A 22,535-nucleotide genomic window follows, 5' to 3' on the forward strand; every position below is an offset into this window, starting at 1 on the left:
GAAGACAAATGATGATGCTTTAACATATTAATAAATAATATGATCATTTCCAAACAAGGTCCCTTCCCCACCACATTGCCGCCCTGGTTAAAATGAGAGAGGATGGAAATTGGACAGATGAGAATCAAACTACATTAAAAATGAACAAATGACATAATATTTCCAGAGGTCTTTGTCTGATCTATTTTATTTTTTGATATAGCAATATGAAGTGTAGATAAATAAATTTCATGCTGAGTGTACAAAAGTCCATTTGTTCATTGTTTAAAAGTAAATGCAAAAAATACAAAAATTCTCTTGAGTCATTGGAAAAGTTATGACATATTTTTGCATAGAAAAACTTAGACACGTATGTCATAATTTTTCCAATGACACACATATACTACCTTTGAAAACATTTTATTAAATATTGCCTTTACCATCTTTTCTCTACAAAAATATTAATCAGTCAGAATTTAAAAATGTGTTCAATATTTTTATTTTACTCATTTTCTCATCCACTGTTTCTTTTATCATTTACTTACCTATTCAGTCAATCAGTTATTAAATATCTACAACATGCTAAGTGCTGGGCTATGAAGATGCATAAAGACTGCCCAGCCTCCGTAGTGCAGCTGTAGCACTAGAGCCGGAAGTCCCATGTTAACTTTAGTTTGAGTCCTTGGGACACTGGAGGAAGAGGATCATGGCACCACTGATCCCTGTGGAGGTTACTTTTCTCTCTCTCACTCCTGAATGCACATGCTCTGTGTCGTCAATTATTATTTTTTTCATTTAAAAACATATTCTGTCCTCACTGTGCTTCCACTCTAGAGGAAGGAGGGGGATCCAATAAACAAAAATAAATGTTAAGTATTCCCAGTATTCTGACAAAAACATAAACTACTTTCTTTGTAAGTGCAGGAGGAGAGCAGGAACAGAGGAGGGAACAGCTTGGTCTGTGAGGATAGCAGAGTATGCCCAAGCCTGGGAACATGTGTGCCATACAGGGTACTAATACATGCTCTTGACATGATTTCATCTAACATTTGATAGTTTGATTTTCCTCTGAAAACTATTTTCATAATGACCTCAACAAATGTCAAATATTACTTTAAAAATTTTGTTGAAAATGTGCCATACTTTTTCCTGGGAATAGGCTTTCAGAAAAGACTGCATTACTTTAGTCTTGATACTAAAAATGAGAAGGCACCTGCCCTCTGAAAAGTGAAGAGGTGACTTAAGACAGTGAAAGCAGTAGAAACAAATCAGGGAACACAAAAGGACAGAGACTTCCAGAAAACAGTAGGAAACGGATGCATGCTTGAACAATTTGAAACTGCCTTGTTGCTGAATAATTCCTTCTTTATTATTTCCTTGTAGATTTTCAATTTAAAATGTTAAAAACATAGGACCAACAGATGGTGTAATGGCTACGTAGCTAGACCCCCACATGGCCAACCATAGGTCAAGTCCTGGACCTGGCAACTTAAAACTCATGCCAAACACATGTGTGTATGCATGCTCTGAATCCTAAGAGGAGAATGGAAAAGGACGGATTGTGGCATGGCCATCCCCTCTGGGGAATAATTTCTCACTTTCTGTCTCTCTTTCTCAGTCTCTCTGGTGAGCACTCCTGCTGTATAGCAACAATCTCTCTAAAGAAAAAAAAATGTTAAAAACATGAAAATACCCATTTCAAACTGAGAAGGGAAAGACAGGGCTAGACTCATTGGTGCAGTTTCCATATTGCCTTAAGAATTAATTTTCAGAGGTGATATTTGTTTTCAAATGAAACAAGCTTGCAAGAGTCACTATAAGTAAAAAGACACTCAACATGTATTTAATGCTCAACTTTAGAATCCTTTTTTTTTTAGTTATGTGCTGTGTCTTTTGTAAATTAAAGCTAAATCTTTTGAAAAAGATTATTCTCAGACTTACTACCCTCTCCTTCTTCATGTATAGCAAAATCCAGCACATGTATTTATTCAACCCACTTGGATGGAGCTTAGCATGTATTCTAAGAATTTTTACATACATCATTTATTTCTCAAGACAATACTGTAGTTACTATTATTATAACTATTTTATAGATGAGAAACATAAGACCAAAAGATAGCCAGTAGTAGAACTAGACTTGAACAAGCCAGTCTCAATTACACACTATGGTCTTTTTAAAAATTATTATGAATTATTATGATTGATTTACATTTAATCACTGCACATCTTTTTTTTTTTTTAAGAGACTTTGCCAATATGACATGTGCACTCACCAGAGAAACAGACAGGAAGCAAGAAATCATCCCCGGAGTGGGAGGGGCAGCCATGCCAAAATACCATCTCTTCCATTCTCTCTCTCTCAGGATTTTGGACACACACATGCTCACTTGTGTCTGGCATGAATTTCAAGCCACCAGTCCAGGACTCAAACTGCAGTCAACTACGTGTTATTCAAGTGCTTTAACCACTATGCCACCTGCTGGCCTCAATCGCTATACATCTTTATATCACATAATATAGTTTTGAAAGTATATATGAAGTACATGAAAATAAAATCAAGGATATTAGCATGCCCATAATTTTCAAGAGAACCTTATATTGTCATGTATGTTAAGTACTTCTTCCCTGAGCCTCTCCCAGTAGATTATGTTTTTTAGTTTTGTTTTTGTTATTGTTTTAGAGATTTTTGTTATAGGGTGCATGCACTCACCAGAAAGACAGAGAGAGAGAAAGCAAGAAATAATCCCCCTGCAGGGTGGCCATGTCTCAATCCCTTCTCCTCCATTTTCCTCTCAGGATCGTGGGCACTCACACACACACACATAGCATGAGTTGAAGCCACCGGGTCTGGGACTCGAACCGCATCAACTACATGGGAGTCCAGTGACATAGCCATTACACTAACTGCTAGTCCCCCTCAATAGATTAAGTTCTTAGCCATTCTCTCTTCCTGCCTCTCATTGTTTGTAATTCCCACTAGCACTGTAGAACCTTATGAAATAATAACCATAAGGAACCATGAGCATTTGAGTTTACAGAATGACTTTCCATGTTGAATTTCCTGGTTATTTATTATTTATTTAAAATTCACTTCTTCATGAACAAGAGACACAGAGTCAGCATTTCTCACAGGGCCTTGATGTTGTAGTATACCTCCCAGCCTCAGCCAGCTCCAGATCATGTGCACATACATGCATGGCATACTCAGGAAGTCTCCAGATGTAAACCCGGAATTTTCCCATGTGCTTTGCAGAACACTGCATTTTACTGTTGCACCACCATCTGGCCCCCTCGGTCATCATTTATGATTACTGCTTCCTATATTCCACTTATGCCTTCTGAATACCTCCCAGGAAGATCTGTTTGTTATTTGTATTTCTGGAGTGGTAAATTCCATTAAACTTCCTCTTTCAGTAGAAATGACAAATATTATCAAGATAAATAATAATAATAATAATTCAATAATATTAGTAACAATTCAATGCATACCTTCATTTGGTCAGGCTCCAATTAGAACTGACCCTTGTGGATTCCCATTCACAACCATGTTATCCAACTCAAAACAGATACCATTTTAGTTTCCAGATGAAGCATGGATTTTCTGTATATCACCCTAGTGAAACTACCATCCTAGCTGGATTTTTTAATATTGCATTCACATTCATAATGTCAGTTAGGAGGCTAAAAATAAAACCTGTGGCTAGCTTCTGTTTTTGTATGCATGCATATTAATTTAATAATTTCCTTTTAATTATATTTAACACATATTAGAAATTTAGTAATTACAAAAGACCTTTAATTATCAACATTTATTATCCCTATAACTAACATATACTAAGCACCTACAGTCTACTAAATGCTGTACTCAGGATAAAAGGCATTAACCTTGCAATTCCCCTGTGACCGTAATAGAAGACAATCTACTTCTTCCAGAGAGAGAATGAAATTATACTTGCCTAACCTGACAAAGAGCCAGGAGATGAGTCAGAGATAAAACTTGGTTGTTTGAACCAGCAGACAGTTGGATAAACAAAGAATGGCTATAAAACTCTGCCATTTTAAGCACATCTGAATCTATTTGTCCATAAATATTTTTAATGCCTACATCAAATTCGTTTGTGGTGGCAAATCTTTCTTCTTCATAGGCATATCTGAATTGTGTAAACAGTCAAGTCATTTGAGAACAACTCTACAATAAAAACTTTGGCATCAAATAGAACAATACCATTTGGGATGAAAAAAAACCTATAAAATGATAGAATGAATTTTTTTCAGAGAAAGGGCCCATAAACTGACTTTGAAAACAGCTTCAAATGAAATGAAGACTGCCCAAAGCATTTGAACAATGGCAGCCTGAAGAGGACAAATGCAACTTCCAAGTCTAACATCTGATTTGGGCGGTAGAATGAAAAGGGTCTACACATGGCAAGCAGGGTAAGGCACTGGACTGGCACATCACCGATTGCAGTTCCAGTTCCAGACCTGGCAGCATGAATATCATACCACGCATGTGATTTCCAAAATCCCAGGAGGAGAATGGAGGAGAAAGGACTGCAGAATGTCCCTCTGGGCGGTGTGCAGGAGAGGTGATTTCTCACTTTCTCTCTCACTGCCTCTTTCTTTATTCAGCAAGTGCATGTGCCCTATGGAAAAAAAAACTAAAGAAGTCTACACTTAGGATTAAGACCTATTTCATATTTGAAGTCAAATCCTAGCACTGGTACTTATGCACTATGTGATCTGAGACAAATGAATCATTGGAGCCCGAGCTTCTTCATCTGTAAAATACAGGCAATATAGCTAAACTTGCAGATTTTTATGAGATGAAATAATATATTTGAATATATAAAATAAAGTGCCCATGATATGAACTTGGAACTGAGAGAGAAAAACCTCTCTCTCAGTGACATCCTGGGTAGCATCATATGGACACTTGTTGGTAGAACTAGAATGCAGATTAATAGTATTAAAACTACAATTACATTGTTTCATGCTTAAAAATAGGTAATAGTATGGTCAGTAAATATACTATATTCCTCATATAAACTATTTATAAGTGCTGCTGTTCTTTAGGAATGATACAATGTTCTGGGTATGCAGAAAGAAATGCAATTGAATCACAAGCAGCCCAGACTCTAGTAAAAGAGATAGACAACGTAGTAAGCTATAACATGAGTTGGGATGACACGTAATAGAAATTTTCCACAGTGCTATTGATGGAAACAGCAAATTATACCTGGAACAGAGGAGGAACAGGTAAAGATTGTAAAGAAAGAAACTGTGGCATTGGGTTTTGAAGGATATTTTGAGATTTACTAGAAGAAAGGAGGACAAATGATATTTGCTATTTTTCCAGCAGAAGAAACAACTGGCAAAGACACAAAGAAAAAAATCATTGCCTGTGTAAAACATTGTAGATGGCATATATAAAGCTTTGTGGCTTGTGAGAAAAATAAAAATTAATTTGGGATTATTCTATAAAAAATGATATCAAGTACCTAGAAATAAAATCTCACTTATATGGTCAAATCATTTTCATCTAGCCAAGATCATTCAATTGGGAAGGAATTGTTCTTTCTCAAGAGTTGTTGTTGGGAAATCTGCATATTCACACACAAAACAATGATGTTAGAACATTATCTAACACCATATATAGAAAATGAACCCAAATGGATCAAAAACCTAAACAAAAGAGGCAAACTTACACAATTCAGAAGAAAACACAGGCCAAAATCTTCATAACATTGGAATAGGCAATGACTTCTAGTATATAACACAAAAGGTACAGGCCACAAAATAAAAAATGGACAAACTGAACTTAAAGAGACTGAAAAATGTTTGTACATCAAAGGATGCAATCGACACAGTGAAAAGGCAACCTATAGAAAGAGCAAATATTTGCTAATTATATATCTGAAAACTGATTAATATTCAAAATTTAAGGACAGAATTACTCAAAAACAGGAAAACCAAATAACTCACCTTAAAAATTGACAAACGTGGGACCAGCAGTTAGTGGAATGGCTATGTCACTGGACTCCCATATAGTTGACAGTGATTCGAGTACTGGACCAGATGGATTAAACTCACACCGGATGCATGTGCGTGCGTGTCCAAGATCCCGAGAGGAGAATAGAGAAGATGGAGAAGATAGGATTGCAGCATGGCCATCCCTCCTAGGGGGTGATTTCTTACTTTCTGTCTCTCTGCCTCTCTGGTAAGCACATGCGCCCTATAGCAAAAAAACTTCTCCAAAAAAAAAAAAAAAAAGACAAAGTAGTTGAATAGACATTTCTCCAAAGAACATATATCAATATTCAATAAGCACTTTAAAAGACATTCAACATCACTAATTATTAGTGACGTTCAAACACCACAATGCAATATCACTTCAAACCTGTTAGAATGGCTACTATAAAAACTAACAAAATGGGAACCAGCAGTTAGTGTAATGGCTATGTCGCTGAACTCCCATGTAGTCGACCGCTGTTCGCGTCCTGGACCCGGTGGCTTAAAACTCACACTGGGCGCGTGTGCGTGCGTGCCCAAGATCCTGAGAGAAGAATGGAGGAGAAGGGATTGCGGCATGGCCATCCCCCCTGGGGGTGATTTCTTGCTTTCTGTCTGTCTCTCTCTGTCTGTCTGGCAAGTGCATGCACCCTATAACAAAAGCCTCTAAAAAAAAAAAAAACTAAACAAAATGGAAAGCAATAAATGCTGGTGAAGATATGGAGACATTGGTACCTGTGTACACGCTTGTTGGGAATTAAAATAACATACTTTTATGGAAAATAATTTGGTGGTACTTCAAAAAGTGAAAAATAGGGGGGCAATAGGTGGTGTATTGGTTAAGGTGCTGGACTCCATCATGGCCTACCACGTACCAGAGCCATGAAACTCATGCTGGGCACCTATGCATGCATGTCGAAAATCTCAAGAGGAGAATGGAGGAGAAGGACCTGCAGCATTGCCATCCCCTTTCGCACCCCCAGGGGGGTAATTTCTCACTTTCTCTCTGGAGAGTACATATGCTCTATAGCAAAACTGTCTAAAAAAAAAAAGTGAAAAATAGAATAATATTATGGTCCAGCAATTCCACCTTTGGGTATAAAACAAAAGCAGGGTGTCAAAGAGATATTGGCCAATGTTCGTAGCAACATTGTTCAAAACAGATAAAGTTTGGAAGCAACCCAAGGGTTTATCAATAGATAATTGGGTAAGCAATATGTGAGGCACACATAGAATGAAATATTACAATGAAATATTATTCATCCTTGAAAAAGAAGAAAATTGTGATGTGCTAAAGCATGGATAAAGCTTGAGGATATTGTGCTAAGTGAAATAAACCTGTTATAAAAGGAAAAATACTTCATGATTCCACATACAAGAAATACAAAGAGTAGTTAAAATCATAGAGAAAAATAAAAACAGCAGCTTCCAAGGGCTGGAAGGAGGACAGAATCGGGTTACTGTGGAATGGATATAGAGTTTTAGGTTTCCAGGTTTAAGAGTTTTAGAGATGGATAATGGTGGATGCATAATAATATGAACATACTTATACCAGTGAACTGTACACTTAAAAATGGTGAAGATGGTGGAACCAGCACTTAGCGTAATGGCTATGTCACTGGACTACCATGTAGTCGACTGCAGTTCAAGTCCTGGACCCGGTGGCTTAAACTCATGCAGGGCGCGTGTGCATGCATGCCCAAGATCCTGAGAGGAGAATGGAGGAGAAGGGATTGCGGCGTGGCCATCCCCCCAGGGGGGTGATTTCTCGCTTTCTGTCTCTCTGTCTCTGTCTGTCTTTCTGGCGAGCGCACACGCCCTATAGCAAAAATCTCTCCAAAAAAAGAAAAAAAAATGGTGAAGATGGTAAATATTCTATGTATTTTCTGACAATAAAGAAGGGAGAAATGTTTTTCAAGAAGGCTATATGACAAAATTCAAAATATGCCCTGGAGGAATAGGGAATAATCAACACAGTCAAGGCAAAAAAAAATGATATATACATGTAAACACATACGAGGGTACTTCAAAAAGTTTATGGCAAAAAATGGGATTTAAGTACTAATTTTAGAGCAAAAAGTTTTGTAATATATGCATATTTTTTCATAATACACATTTTGTATATATTTTAAGACCCCTCATATATGAATTATGGGTGTACATAAGGTCAGGTTTTATAAATATATTCATAATAAATGCATATATTTCCTGAGTAAATAATAATTATATTAAAAAAAACAATTTCATCCTAGAAAAGTCTCAAAGAACAAATTAAACAACTTTTCAGTAAATAATGCCTATATTTTTATGACAGTATTAAAATTTTGACCACATAATCTAGGAACTTTTGATAGGTGTTCTAAATGTGCAATAACATGCTATAACATTTTTAATTGCTTTGATGATTCTTTTTTTATCTCTGACTTTCCATAAGAACAGAGCTTAATGTCATATATGTATTATTTAAAAGTTAAAATTAAAACAGCTTGGGAGATGGGCACAGTGACTGTCATTAAAGGCAGAGGAAAAGGAGACACAATTTCTTTAAGTAAGTCAAATAATTCTCACTTCAGATGCTTTAAGTATCTACTTTTTACTTTCAAAAGGAGATAGGTTTTAGGGATTTTGCTGAAAATACTACTTACTCTCTTAGAATGTAGGGACTTTCAGGGAGTTCTATCTGGAAAAATGACTGAAAAATTGGTTGGAAAACATCAGAACTGTCAGTCTGAAAATGTTTAGCCAGTTTCAAGTTAAAAATGATTTATTAAAAGTTTTTTTGTTTTTTTTTTTTTTCATTTTAACCAGTTTAAATCTGTCAGAAGGTTTTGGAGTCTCCAGTGCTACACACCAGTTACTTCAAACCTAACTGTCTCCAGATGTCCCTATGATCATCTAATCAGACATCAAAAGCTGTATGGTGACAAGTACTCATGCTGCTTATGAGGATGCTGTATGTTTCCACAAGCGTAAAGCACACACGGTAGCTACTTTTAAAATGTGATTCATCTAAATCAGAGCTCTGTTTTAACGTACAGAGCCATTAAAAAAAAGAGGCTACCCTCTTGAGAAAGAAAACTCTTTTAAATATCTATACGATGTCAATCTATTACTATATTTTGAAAGCAGACACCAAAATGAAACTTGCACTTCAGAAGAATTTATATCATAAGGAACAAACTCCCTCACCAAGAGATTTCTGTGAATCACAGTATGCTCAAGAAAAATAAATAAATAAATAAATAAAAGTTTCCCTTTCCCTCTTAAAACCAACTGTCTTGCTTCTTCTCAAGGTGAGCTCTCATTAACCCTTACCTTTCATGACATCTTTTGGTACTAAATGTCTTCAAAATAAAAGGTCTATATGGAGGTTCAGAACATATGGAAGACACAATCTATATCCTTGACTTTCACTTTAAAGTAATGTGACTAATGGGGCTGGCAGATGGTGTGGTGGTTAAGGCCACAGGACTTAAACATGGCCTACCGCAGTTCAAATCCCGGATAGCGGCTTGCAATCTCACTTTCTCTTTCTCCTTTCTCACTCTCACTTTCTCTCTGTCCCTCTCTGGTCAAATTTAAAAAAAAAAAAAAGAAAAGAAATAGATTAAATTTAAACAAAAAAGTATTTTTATAAAAAAATGTGACTACTTAAACTTTACTTTACAAATGTAGGTGGTAGCTTTCCTGTAAATCATTTTTGAATATAGGGTCAGCAGATGACCTGGAGGTTGCTGCAGCTGGGTCCACATGGCCAACTGCATAGGTACAGTGCTGGACCAGTGACTTGAAAAACTGCTGGGTATGTATGTGTGCATGCCAAAAATTCCAAAAGGAGAATGAAGCAGAAAGGACTGCAGCATGGCCATACCTCACGGGTGTGCTTTCTCACTCCCCACTTCTGTCTCCAGTGAGTACACACACCCTGTAACACATACACACACACACACAAAGAATTGTGTACATTTGTATGCACATATGTATTTTTATGTTGTGATCTTTACATGCATTTTAAAAATATTTTTGATATGATTTACTTGACCAATAAAAACAGATTTTTGGTGTTTTGGGTAGAAAGATAACCTCATTGCATGAACATTTAAAAATACTCAAACATTGGGACCAGCAGTTAGCATAATGGCTATGTCACTGGACTCCCACGTAGTTGACCATGGTTCGTGTCCCGGACCTGGTGGCTTAAAACTCACGCTGGGCGTGTGTGTGTGCATGCCCAGGATCCCAAGAGGAGAATGGAGGAGAAGGGATTGCGGTGTGGCCATATCCCTTGGGGGGTGATTCTCGCTTTCTGTCTCTCTGTCTTTCTCTGTCTGTCTGGCGAGTGCACTTGCCCTATAGCAAAAACTTAAAAAAAAAAAAATACTCAAACATTAACATGAAATTTAAAGTTTAATTCATAACTAAACAAGTTAAAAATTCAAATTTAGAACCCTAAATTCACTACTTTTTAAGATTTATTTTATTTATTATGATTATTATTTTCACATGAATTTATCAGAAAGCTAGAAACAATGGAAGTGAGGAAGCAAGCTGACAAAGCCAGGACTCAAACCATGATATGCCACATAATAAGTTCAGTCCCTTAACCATCATGATACATGATTTCTCTTTCTCTCTCTCTCTGCCTGGTGAGTGCATGTATCCGACAGCAAAAGCCTCTCAAGAAAAGCTCTCTCTCTCCTTGACAATACCAAGAGATAATTAATATATTACACTAAGACAAAAAAGTCTAAAATTAAACTGTCTTGGGAGCAAAATAGTGTGTTAAAGAGAATTCACATAAACATATACATACACATACATCTTTACAAAATGAATGAAAATTGGTTAAAAATTGCTGAATTGAATTCATCTTGTTAATCTCAGAAAAAAGTTTTAATTGATAGCCTGTTATTTGCAAGGTACTGTGCCTGAGGCCTTGAAGACAGAAATGAACACAGTGGTCCATGCCTCTAAGGATTTCACAGTCTTATAAAACTGCAGGCATGTAAACAAGCAGCTATATTTTAGAGAGATAAGTACTAATAAAAGGTCCATGGCGGGGCTGGCAGGTGGGGTGGTTAAGGTGCTAGACCCCTACATGGCCAACCACAGTTTGTATCCTGGACCTGCTGGCATTCTCTGTATTTTCTCTCTCCCACTCTCTCTCAGTTTTTGGTTAGACCCAGGAACAATGAGGAGACACACACCTGAGCAGGGGAAACATTTCCCTGCTTCCTTGATTAGTCATGATACAGTCATTCAGAAAGTCCAAATGCGTTTCCCTGTCTTCTGTAAGATACGATTTGAAAGAACTCTGTATCAGAGTCAATTGGGCTTTAGGATTTTCCCTACCTGAACTTGATTCTTATAAGCATAAATGCTTCAGAAATTAAGCTGCCTAAACTTGCCAAACTAAGCAAACGTTTGGTCCCATGAAATACTGGATGGCAGCTTTATCTCTTAAAAACAAAGCCATATGAAAACCATCGTTGCAATGTGTCTCCAAGCTCTGGTCTTATCAGCACACAGCGTGAACAGCTGGAGTTACAAACACCAGGACTATTATTAAATCACTGTGACAAGGGGGAAAAAAAAGAAAAACCTTTTATAGGTTTCAGTATCTCTAAATAATGCAATTATATATTACATGCTATTTCTCCTTTCCCTTTGCTTTTCGGCATCCATCCCTCCTCATCGGAAGACAATGGAGAGAGCCTTCTCTCCACTGTACAGTGGTGAATGCAGTAATTATTTAGCTCTGGGGTTCCTAAAGCTACTTAAATATAGTTCTTTTTTTTAATCTAATTTGACTAGATAGGGACAGAGCGAGAGTGAGAGAGAGAGCGTGAGAAATGGAAAGTGAGAAATGAAGTCGACAGGTCCAGGACTTGAACCGAGGTTGGCCATATGGGAGTCTAGAGCCCTTAACTACCATGCCACCAGCCAGCTGGATACTTAAATATACTTCTAGTGCATAAAAAAAACATGATTTGGTCATTCAGAATGTTTTCTGAGTTTTATGTTGGGTTTTAACTATAACCTAAAACTGAAAGTTTTCTAACACATCAGAGGCAATCCATTGATTTTAATCCTAAAAGTTGATCTATTTAAGTTTATCTGTAATATTTCAATGATTTCTTTCATGGATCTGAGACAGTTTAATCTAGGAGCAACATAAACTATAATTTCAATATATAGGACATACAGGGAAAGGTATGTAGCTTACCAAGTGAAATTTCTCAAATCGATATTCTATCAAATTATGTACAGAACACAAAGAGAATGCTGCTATTCACTGAAATATTTTCTCTGCCACTTCGTTTGCTGACAGAATACCAAACCTTCAAAGAACACTGTATTTCCACTTCTCTGCTTAATCCAACTCTCTGGACAACTTGAAACACTTTCCATAGGGTGTCTTCACACAACCAGTGAACATCCTTTACTCCCAATCTGAGACTCGCTAACAATTGTGCTGTTACTGACTAAAGAGTTGATTTTGGCCTTTTAATACAGAAGGTCAAAAACTTCTATTTACCTTAAAATCTCAAATGTACATGCTATGTGTTGAATAGGAAAGGCAATAATATAATAAAACAATTGTAATTATTTTACACACATTTGCAGGGAGAGGGTGATAATTCTCTACTTCACAATCTCTATAATTCTTCTTACTCTGAGAATTGATGGCTTCCTAATACTATCTTATTACCCATCTAACCACTAAAACAATAGTTCTTGATCTTTTGGTCTCCTTTGAATTATTATTTTTTTTTTTTGAGAGATTTTTGCTGCAAGGCACATGCCCTCACCAGAGAGAGAGAGACAGAGACAGAAATTGAGAATTCACACCCTCCCAAGAGACAGAGACAGAAATTGACAATTCACACCATCCCACTGTAGGGATGGCCACACCATAATCCCTTCTCCTCCATTCTCATGTGGGTTTGTGAGCATGCACACACATGCACCCAACGTGAGTTTCAAGCAGCTGGGTCTAGGACTCAGACCACTGTTGGTCACGTACAAGTCCAATGATGTAACCACTATACCATCTGCAGGACCCCTTAAAACTCACACATACATACACACCCCATGCCATGACATTAAACTCCAGAGTTAGCAGATTCCCCAGCAACCTGCCCATGGACTTTCAATTTAACAATCTCAAATACTGCCAGCTTTAAAAAAAATATATAAATAACAAACATAGATAAATATTTTATATGTGTGTGTGTGTGTGTGTGTACATAGTCATTAGGAAAGTTATGACTTATTTTTTTATGTTTTTCTAGGCAAAAATTAATCATGACTTTCCTGATGACTTAATATATGTGACATGAACCTTTAAAAGACAGTACAATATTTTCTTTAGTTTGGTGATATAAGACAAATAACAGCTTTAGAATAAACAGCATCATTTACTATCTGAGAACAATCACACTATTTTAATTTTCAGGAATCCACTTCTTAATTTACTTGCCCTGCAGGATTAATTTGCTTTAGGGGTTAAATTTGAAACTATAAACAGTCATTAAAATACAAAACAGCCATAGTAGTTAACCGGATATTAAGGAAAAAAGTCACATCTGTTTTAGAGTTCTGTTCTAGCCACAAGTTTGGGAACATCAGTTTCAAGAACCTGGTTTATGGTATGCCCTTAAGCCAAAAACACCAGTTTATAATCAAGGAAAGAAGGTCAAACATCCCACATGCAGACTCACTCTCACTAAAATCAATGTCCTGTCCCCAGGATTCTCTATCTTTAATTCAAAAGCAGTCAGGAGATCTGAATTTGTAATTGTCATGGAAAATAAATAGCCATTTTTAATTGTTTATTAATAATTGTACTATTCTGATGACCAGGTAGATTTATAAAAAGAGGAAGGAAAACAAATTTCAGCGCTGTGTATCTGGTGGTACTCCAAATACCAAATACGAAGATGTGGTGATTTCTCATTATACACAGAATTTGAAGCTTGCAGAAAATTTGATTTTTCTAACATAAGTCCCTTTTGAAATTTCAACATGTCTGAAAGTGTACATCTTAAATATAGAATATTGATATATGTGCAGAAACTTCATGAGAAAATAAGTGCAACTTTTTCCAGTGTTTTGAAAACATGTATCTCTGAGCATCAGTGAAAAAACTTCCCTCTGGGACCAGCAGTTAGTGTAATGGCTATGTCGCTGGACTCCCACGTAGTTGACTGCAGTTCGCGTCTTGGACTCGGTGGCTTAAAAACTCATGCCAGGCGCATGTGTGTGCGTCCCCAAGATCCCAAGAGGAGAATGGAAGAGAAGGGATTGCGGCGTGGCCATCCCCCCTAGGGGGTGATTTTTCTCTCTGTCTGTCTGGCGAGTGCACGCGCCCTATAGCAAAAAACTCTCCAAAAAAAGAAAAAGAAAAAAAAAAAAACTTCCCTCTATGATAAGTCAAATGAAGTGCAACTAAAAATAACAAGTCATCAGCTGTGTATTTTTGTTTGTTTGTTTGTTTGTTTGTTTATCCACTGTGGTTTTAAAGGCATTATTTCAACATAATCAAATGTGTAAAGTATTTACCCTTACAGCTTCTTATGCTGTGGGTTATAAGTAAGTTTCATTTTTTGAGAACATTTGAATACAACCCACTTGGGGCCCTGCCATGTGTGAATTACTTACATGTGAACACTGTTTAAGAAATGGAGATTTTGATTGTTTCCCCTCAACTTGGATCTTGGACTTGAAATGCAACTGAACATGGTCTTTTAAGCAATTATTCTTCATGTTCGTTGCTACATGGCTACATTATCATACATTGCCCACATTTGTAATCACTTATCGAATCATAGGAATCAAATATATTACAACCAAAGTTACTGAGAAATAATGAGATGGAATTATGGACTCAGAGATAGCAAAGAATCTGAAGGCTCCAAGTCTCTTGGCCCAGGTCCTTGCCACGCAGAACTCTGCTGTAGAGTGCTCTGATATAAAAGTTGTGGTTTTATGTTCTCATGGTTTCTTTGAAAGACTACTTCTGAGAAAACAATGTAAGTGACTATAAAGCTACATGTAGGGTGCCATATAATTTATCATCCATGCAGGGACACCTCTGAGAGTTAGTGAGTACACTATTAATAATTATGCCAGAACCACAGCCATGAACTAGGACTGCCCTAGGAAAACCTAATCATGCTGCCACCCAAGAGATGATGTGGACTCAAAGATCTGTCCCCAAGGGTTTCACACCATTTCATTAACGCTATACCCAATTCTTATTTCTGTTGAGAGCTGCAGTGGCCAACAGAAACAGAAAAAACTGTTGTAATTTAAATTTTCTAGTAGTAGCCTTTTTTTCTTTTAAAAAAGAAAAAAAAAGGTGAAATGAATTTTAATAATATAATCAACTCAATATACCAACCATATTATTTCAATATGTAAGATAAAAATCAGCAGTGAGACCTTTTATATTATTTTCTTTATACTTTCGTGTTTTTTTTAAATCCAATGTGAACATCCTACTTAAAACATATCTCAGTTTGAATCAGACACATTCAGGTGCTTAATTGCCATGTGTGGCTAGTGGCCATCATATTGAAAAGACTAAATAGTCCACAAGTTTGCATAGGCAGGGATATATGAATAAAGTTACAACACACACACAAATGTATCTTTCTTCTAGGTAAGAATAGACACGCTCGCATGTCTTTACTTACTAACTTTTCCTATCATTTACACAATGAAGACATTAAACTAAACTAAAATTCCAGTATGTCTGAGCGTATATATCTTAACCAATAGATCATAATAAGTGCAACTCTTCCAACTTTTCAAAAACAAGTAATCTGAAGGTATCAACAAAAACATCATCCTTGCCTGGAGTGAGCCAGATCTCAGAGCAGATAAACATTTACCTGGTAGACCCTTTTGATAAAAGAGAGAATGGGTGAGTTATATCAATTATTAATTAATTAGAAAATTAGTTAATTGCTGTGAACTTCTGGTATTTTCCCTAGACATACATATATCTTGAACTCCTAAATCAAAGACATAGAATGAGCATTTTCTACATGCTTTGAGCCTGAGGTTTGTACTTCATCGTCTACCAAGAACATTCTGAGGAAAGGAGAAAATAAGTGTTTTCATTTTTACTATTGACACACAAGAACTCAGTCCATGTTTGATAATTTGGGAAAGGGTGAAGTAGAAGGATTTTGGGTGCCCGCATCTTCCTGAATTATAATATACGTCTTTCCTAGTTATAATCTATCTCCCTGCCCCATGCCCCAACTTGGTACTCACTGATGTCATACTTTGGTTAAGCAACTGAGTTTATCAGAAAGATAGTAATTGAATTTTCTCCAGAGAAAACAATAATGATATCATTTCAACTGGTCTAAGCACAGAGCCTAAATGATGGAAATATGAAAACAAATGCTGGTGGCTTTTGTGCATGCAATTATGGTAATATATTAATCAGATGCACTCTTTTTCAAGAATTATTTTAATTTTATTTATCACTATTATTTTTTAATTTTAACAGAGAAAGAAAGTGAGAGAGGAACAGAGAAAGAGAAAAAGGGAAAGTGAGAAAGCAAGCCACCAGGTCTAGGTCTTGAACTATGGTAAGTCATGTGGGAGTCAGGGGCCCCTACAACCATGCTGCCTGCCAAACCGAGAGATACACTCTTAGGGTATGTAGATATATGTAGATATTATGGAAATAACCAAAAGAGCCGGCAGGCAGTGTGGAAGTTAAGGGCAATAGACTCCCACATGACCCCCGTGGTTCAAGTCCCAGACCTGGTGGCTTGCTTTCTCACTTTCCCTCTCTCTCTCTCTGTCCCTCTCTGATCAAATTAAAATAAAAAAGTAAAGTTAAAATAAAATAATTCTTTAAAAAAATTACCAATAAATTGTAGTACTTCCCTTATATGTAGTTCTCTCATTTAGTAGTTCTTGTCCCTCAATCCAATATAATTAGGCCTAATATGGTCTGAATTAATGTGCATTTATAGAAAGCAAAATCAAACTTAAAGTAGAATGCACACACCTGATTTTTATTGTTTCATTAAATATATTTCCTTCAAAGAATAGTTATAAATAGGTGAGAAAAATATTGAAAAAATTATATCTAAAATAATTTCAAGACAATTCCTTCCTTGTTTAATAAATATGTCAAAATATTGCCACAAATTTATTAGTAGATGTCCATTAATTTGGTATAAAGACTCCATTACCTCATATACATTGATAATGGTTCTTAGGAATATTATACACCAAAGTGGAAGAATCTGTTTTTATGTTTGTGTGTACAACCACACATATACATACAAGCACACACACATATAATGATTGTTTTTAACTTGTTATAGTGAGACTTGAAGAGTCTTGCTTTTAGGAAACTTTTTAATATGGTTATTACTGTAGATCACATACTACAATAATATATGGACTATTAATAAACAGACGGATGATCCATATATATAGCTTTTCAAAGCAGCTAAAGATTTAGCAAAAAGATGTCACACTCCTATATGGTAGAAGAATATTGTCTTTACAAAATTATTCTCTACTTAATCCATTAGTTATAACAGTTATAAGTACATATCTGGTTATAAGCACTTTGGGTATATATATTAATTTTTCTTCCATTTGAATGCTGAGATCCTAAAATCCAAACTGGCAATATGTATCTATGATATTAGGAGACTGAAACTCTATTACTATTCACCATGGTATGACTTTGCAAAACATTGTGTCAATATACCAAAAATACATAAAGTATATCCTTGAGCATTACGAAGCTGAAGCACATAGGTGTCAGTTAAAAGAGTAGATTTTAGGGACCAGTAGGTAGCATGGTGGTTAAGGATCTGGATTTCTATATGGCTGACTGTGTGGTTCAAGGTCCAGACTTGGTGACTTAAAAGTCATGCCAGGTGCATGTGCATGCATGCCCAAAATCCCAAGAGGAGAATGGAGGAGAAGGAATTGTGGGCATGGCCATCTCCCCGGGGAAGGCGAGGTGATTTCTCACTTTCCTATTCTCTGCCTTTTAAAACTTTTAAAAAGAGCTATTTCTTAAAAATAAAACCAAAAAAATGATGTAGACTTCAGATCCAGACTGACTGAATTAAGTAACTATCTCTGCTACATACTATGTGACCTTAACCAAATTATTAATACTGAGCCTCCCTTGGCCTCAATTTTATTATCAGTAAAATGGAGATGAAAACTTCCACTTACCTTCATGTGGAAGTTTAGATGACAACTTAAAACCGTGTTACACACGTAATTGCTGCTAATACATGATGGCTATTACTATCATTATATAATAGCAATAGCTCATACTAGCTGTTATACCTATTATAACTAATACCATATACTCCATCAAAGATCTCTATCTAATTATCGACTTAGTGAAGACTAAAATCTGTCTATGGTTAAGGCACTTCGATTTTTCATTAGAAATGCAAACAGCAGGATACCTACAGAAACAACAGGTTTCAGACTCTGGCCACCAGGGTGTGACGCGGTTGGCTGGGTGTCAGCAGGCAGCCCTGGCACTGGGTCACTGCTTCTCCTCACCAGCAGTGGAGTGCCTGCAGGACAAAATAAGAGGTGAGAGGTTAAAAGCACCCTGCTGGGGAGAGTGTATGGCATAATGCACTTTAATTAAAAAGGTTTACAACAAGCTCTTGTGTAAAAACATTCTATTTCCAAGGATGCTTGTAAATTACTCTATTTAATGATCTTTGTTATCTATTTATAATAGAATGACCAAGGAAACAAAATCTTTCAACTCTCATCTTTCCCCATTTAACTTTCAAAACAAGCCACTGCATTTAACAGAAACTGGTAGGCAATGCAAAAGTTGACAGTGTGCAATCTAAAAAGTGATCTAGAAAATATGTCAGTATTAAAAAAATGGTTTTCTAGGAGATAAATGAAGAAGTTCCCACAGTCAGTCTAATTTGCTATTCAGTAGAGTTAGAAGTGTAGTTATTACTGCCATTTTGTGCTTCCCAAATCTTTCAAATAATGATACCTACTGAAATGAATTATTTGTTGTGGTTATAGCATTAACGTCTACTTAAGTACAAAAAGAGATTAGTTCCATTCTCTTCCTTTTCTCCAAGAGTAGATAAAACTGATAAAGAAAATAAGTTAGTTTTTCTAAAAATATATCCTGATTTCTTTTTAATTTAATAGAAGCTTCCACTATTAAATATTTGAGTCAGTTATTAAATTCTGAAAAAAGATCATACTATTAGGAGCTCAAATGAAATTCAACCTTAGCAGAGCCAGCGGCCTAACTATTCTGACTGCAATTAGACTTAAAACAATTTGTTTTATACAAAGATAGCCACTGTAGAGAAAAATTGCAAAAAAAAAAAAAACCTCCTTGTGGTTTAAATATCACTCTCATATAACAATTAACTTTTTATTTCTGTACATTTGGGAAAAGAATGGAGAACAGTTGAAATGCAGTTTCCCATTGTCAATATTCTGAAAAATAACTCCAAACCTCTTAAGCTATTGCAATTTAAAGAAATATTTTTATTCGTTTTGCAAGTTATCCTCAAATTTAATTTTTCTATGTGCTTCAAAATTTTTATTCTACACAAAACAGAATGGTTAGTATTTCTTATCCTGGTCTATGAAGAAGATGATTTCTTTGTTCATTTTATACTTAGTCACATTTAATTGTTCTACATCTCCATAGTCCACAATATGGTTTTTCAAAGTATGTATATACTGGAAACAATCTAACTGGCCAAGAATTGATGACTGGATTGAAAAAACATGGCACATATACATTGTGGAATATTACTACTCAGTGTAAGGAATGACTCTGTCATTTGATAGAAAGTGAATGAATACAGAAGATAATTTTTAAAAAGTAACTTCATGAAAAAGTTAACATGCTAGTTAGAATACAGACACTCTGCCAAAAGGATAAAGTGCAAATTTATATCCCTTTATTTCTTCTTTATTAATAGATTCATCACTAAATTATTCCCTGCCTCTCTATTTTCATCTCAAAAATTTCTCAAGCAACTGACTTACTGATAATTGTATGACTGGCAACTGTTCTCTGAATGTAATATTCTTTTAAAAAATAAGAACAGAAGCAAGAAAAAGCATCATTGATACTTAAGGAAAAAGTACACACCCATATTTTTCTTCTCCCTCAGAGGGTGTGAAGACTAAATTCCTTTCAGATTACATCCTTCAATTACCAGTAACATGATATAAACGATCAGTCTAAACATAATATCCTCAGAAGCAATCCATTATCTTTAATTTTATTTTTAGAGGTTTTTGCCAGACAGAGAGAGAGAGAGAGAGACAGAGAGACAGAAAGCGAGAAATCACTCCCCGGGGTGGGGAGGTGGCCACACCGCAATCCCTTCTCCTCCATTCTCCTCTCAGGATCTGGGGCACCCACGCACATGCGCCTGGCATGAGTTTAAGCCACCAGGTCTGGGATGCAAACCGCCCAGCATGAGTTTAAGCCACCGGGTCTGGGACGCGAACCGCGGTCAACTATGTACATAGCCATTACGCTAACTGCTGGTCCCCGCAATCCATTATCTTTAAAATTAAGAAAAAAATGGACAAACTCCATGGAACTGGTTTGTTTTCAAGAACTTAACTAAGCTCTTATGATACAAATCAATAATGTCGAATTAGAGAAAACAAACAAAAAAAACAAGTAAAATCACCATGGATCACTAACAAATTATCTGTGTCAAAAATAAATAAATAATTGAGTATATTCTCTCTCTCTCTTTCTCTCTCTGTCTATCTGTCTGTCTGTCTGTCTCTCTCTCTCTCTCTCTCTCACACACACACACACACACACACACAGTCTTCAAAAAGTCCATGGAAAATGTGTATTATGAAAAGAACTATGTATGGTTTTAAAAATATTTTTCATAGTATTTTTCCACAAAATTTATGAAGTCTTCTCACATGCATAGAAAAAGAGCCTTCTTGTACATGTATATATACAGAATACAGGTGTGTGTGAGAGAGAGAATGATTATTTTTTCAAAGGTAATACATACATTTTTTCTTAAAGAAGACCCAGTAGATAGTTTAGTTTTAAGGACACATGCCCATGACTCCTCACTTATTATCAGTATCTACTGTTTTACAGACAAAATGTTAAAACATTTAAGATAATTTTTTTAATAATATATTTTCAGGCCTGTATATTCAATCGATATGTTATTGTAGTGTGTTTTACAGAAGGTGAGGGCTCAAGATTGTACCAGGGTACCAGCTATTTGGAACATTAAAAACAAACTTTAACATGGCTACATCTTGGTTGAACATACTCTCAGCTCATCAGAAATGAGTTTTCTTTTTCTCTACTTCTCTGCATGCCACACTTGAATGTCTCCTGTTGAGTCACCTTCTAATTTTTCTTTGGCTGTCTTCATGTGTTAATAACAAGTGCAAATCATCCCATATTGGAATTAATAATGAGCATCTTTAAATATGAACTGTTATCTCAGAGAGTTTTAAACAACCTTTCTTAGAATTAATTTTTAAATTGCTGAACTTCATTTGAAGATGGCTGTCAGGAAAAGACAGTTACGACTTAAACACAAAGGAGGATATGGCCTAGCATACAACAGAAGGTCAATAATTAGAGGTATAAAAGTCAATTTGGGCAAGTCCTTCTATACACAGTAGAGTAAGGGCTGGCCTCATAGCTCAGTGGTTAAGTTCTCTGTACTGAGAGTTAGATCTCACATGGCGGACAGCAGTCCCAATCCTGGTCTGGCAGCTTGAAAATCATGACTGTGGCATGACCACATCTTGTGTGTGTAAATGTGAGTGTGAGGTGTGTGTGTGGGGGGGTGCTTGTTCTCTCTTGCATAGTCAGGCAATTTAAAAAACAAAAACCAAAGGTATAGCAGAGAAAAAGTCAGTCACATTTTGCAATCAAAGGTAACTTAAATGAAAGGGAGATAACTCCACCTGGTTTTATGGAACATCTTTGGGGGCGGGGGGAGGAACTAAATGAAACATTAACTTGTGTACTGAAGGAGGTTATAACCTAAGAGCAGAGACTTCACACTGTTGTCATTGCCAGCATGCTGGGAAGACCATCGCTTGTAGTCAAACAGACTGAGCTTCACCTTTGCTTGCTCTGTGACTTTAGACTTGGATTGTTCTCTGACAGTCTCATCCTTTGAAACCAGGTGACAATTGCTCATCAAAGAACTGATGAGAAACAGAAATAAAACAAGGCTCACATTGTACATGGCACTATCTGGCAGTGAATTTCATGCAGACGACCCGCCCACCCACTCCCCCACCCCAATAAAAAGGAGAGAGAGCACTATTGTGAGCTGCGTTATCCTATCAGCTCAGACACCTGAATTCCTGAAAGTCAAATTAACTTTCCTGGAATAATACGTAAGTTAAAATAGTAAAAGCTACTTCTATGTTAGACCAGCTATAATCTTACAATAGAAGTCAAATAGAAGCTTTTAAGGAAAAATAAATAACAATGCGGTGGGAAGAAAGTTCAAAAGATA

General features: G+C 36.1%; 1 protein-coding gene across 1 annotated transcript in view; it reads right to left on the reverse strand.

Moving 5' to 3' along the window:
• PARD3B (par-3 family cell polarity regulator beta) overlaps positions 1–22,535 on the reverse strand; it is a 1,250,195-nt gene that overhangs the window by 650,135 nt on the left and 577,525 nt on the right. Inside the window, exon 4 of the mRNA XM_006142461.3 lies at positions 18,469–18,578. Coding sequence (XP_006142523.1) covers positions 18,469–18,578 — 110 coding nt within the window. The remainder of the gene's footprint in view (positions 1–18,468; positions 18,579–22,535) is intronic.

Source organism: Tupaia chinensis, unplaced genomic scaffold (assembly GCF_000334495.1).
Source record: "Tupaia chinensis unplaced genomic scaffold, TupChi_1.0 Scaffold000076_1, whole genome shotgun sequence".
Classification (NCBI taxonomy): domain Eukaryota; kingdom Metazoa; phylum Chordata; class Mammalia; order Scandentia; family Tupaiidae; genus Tupaia; species Tupaia belangeri.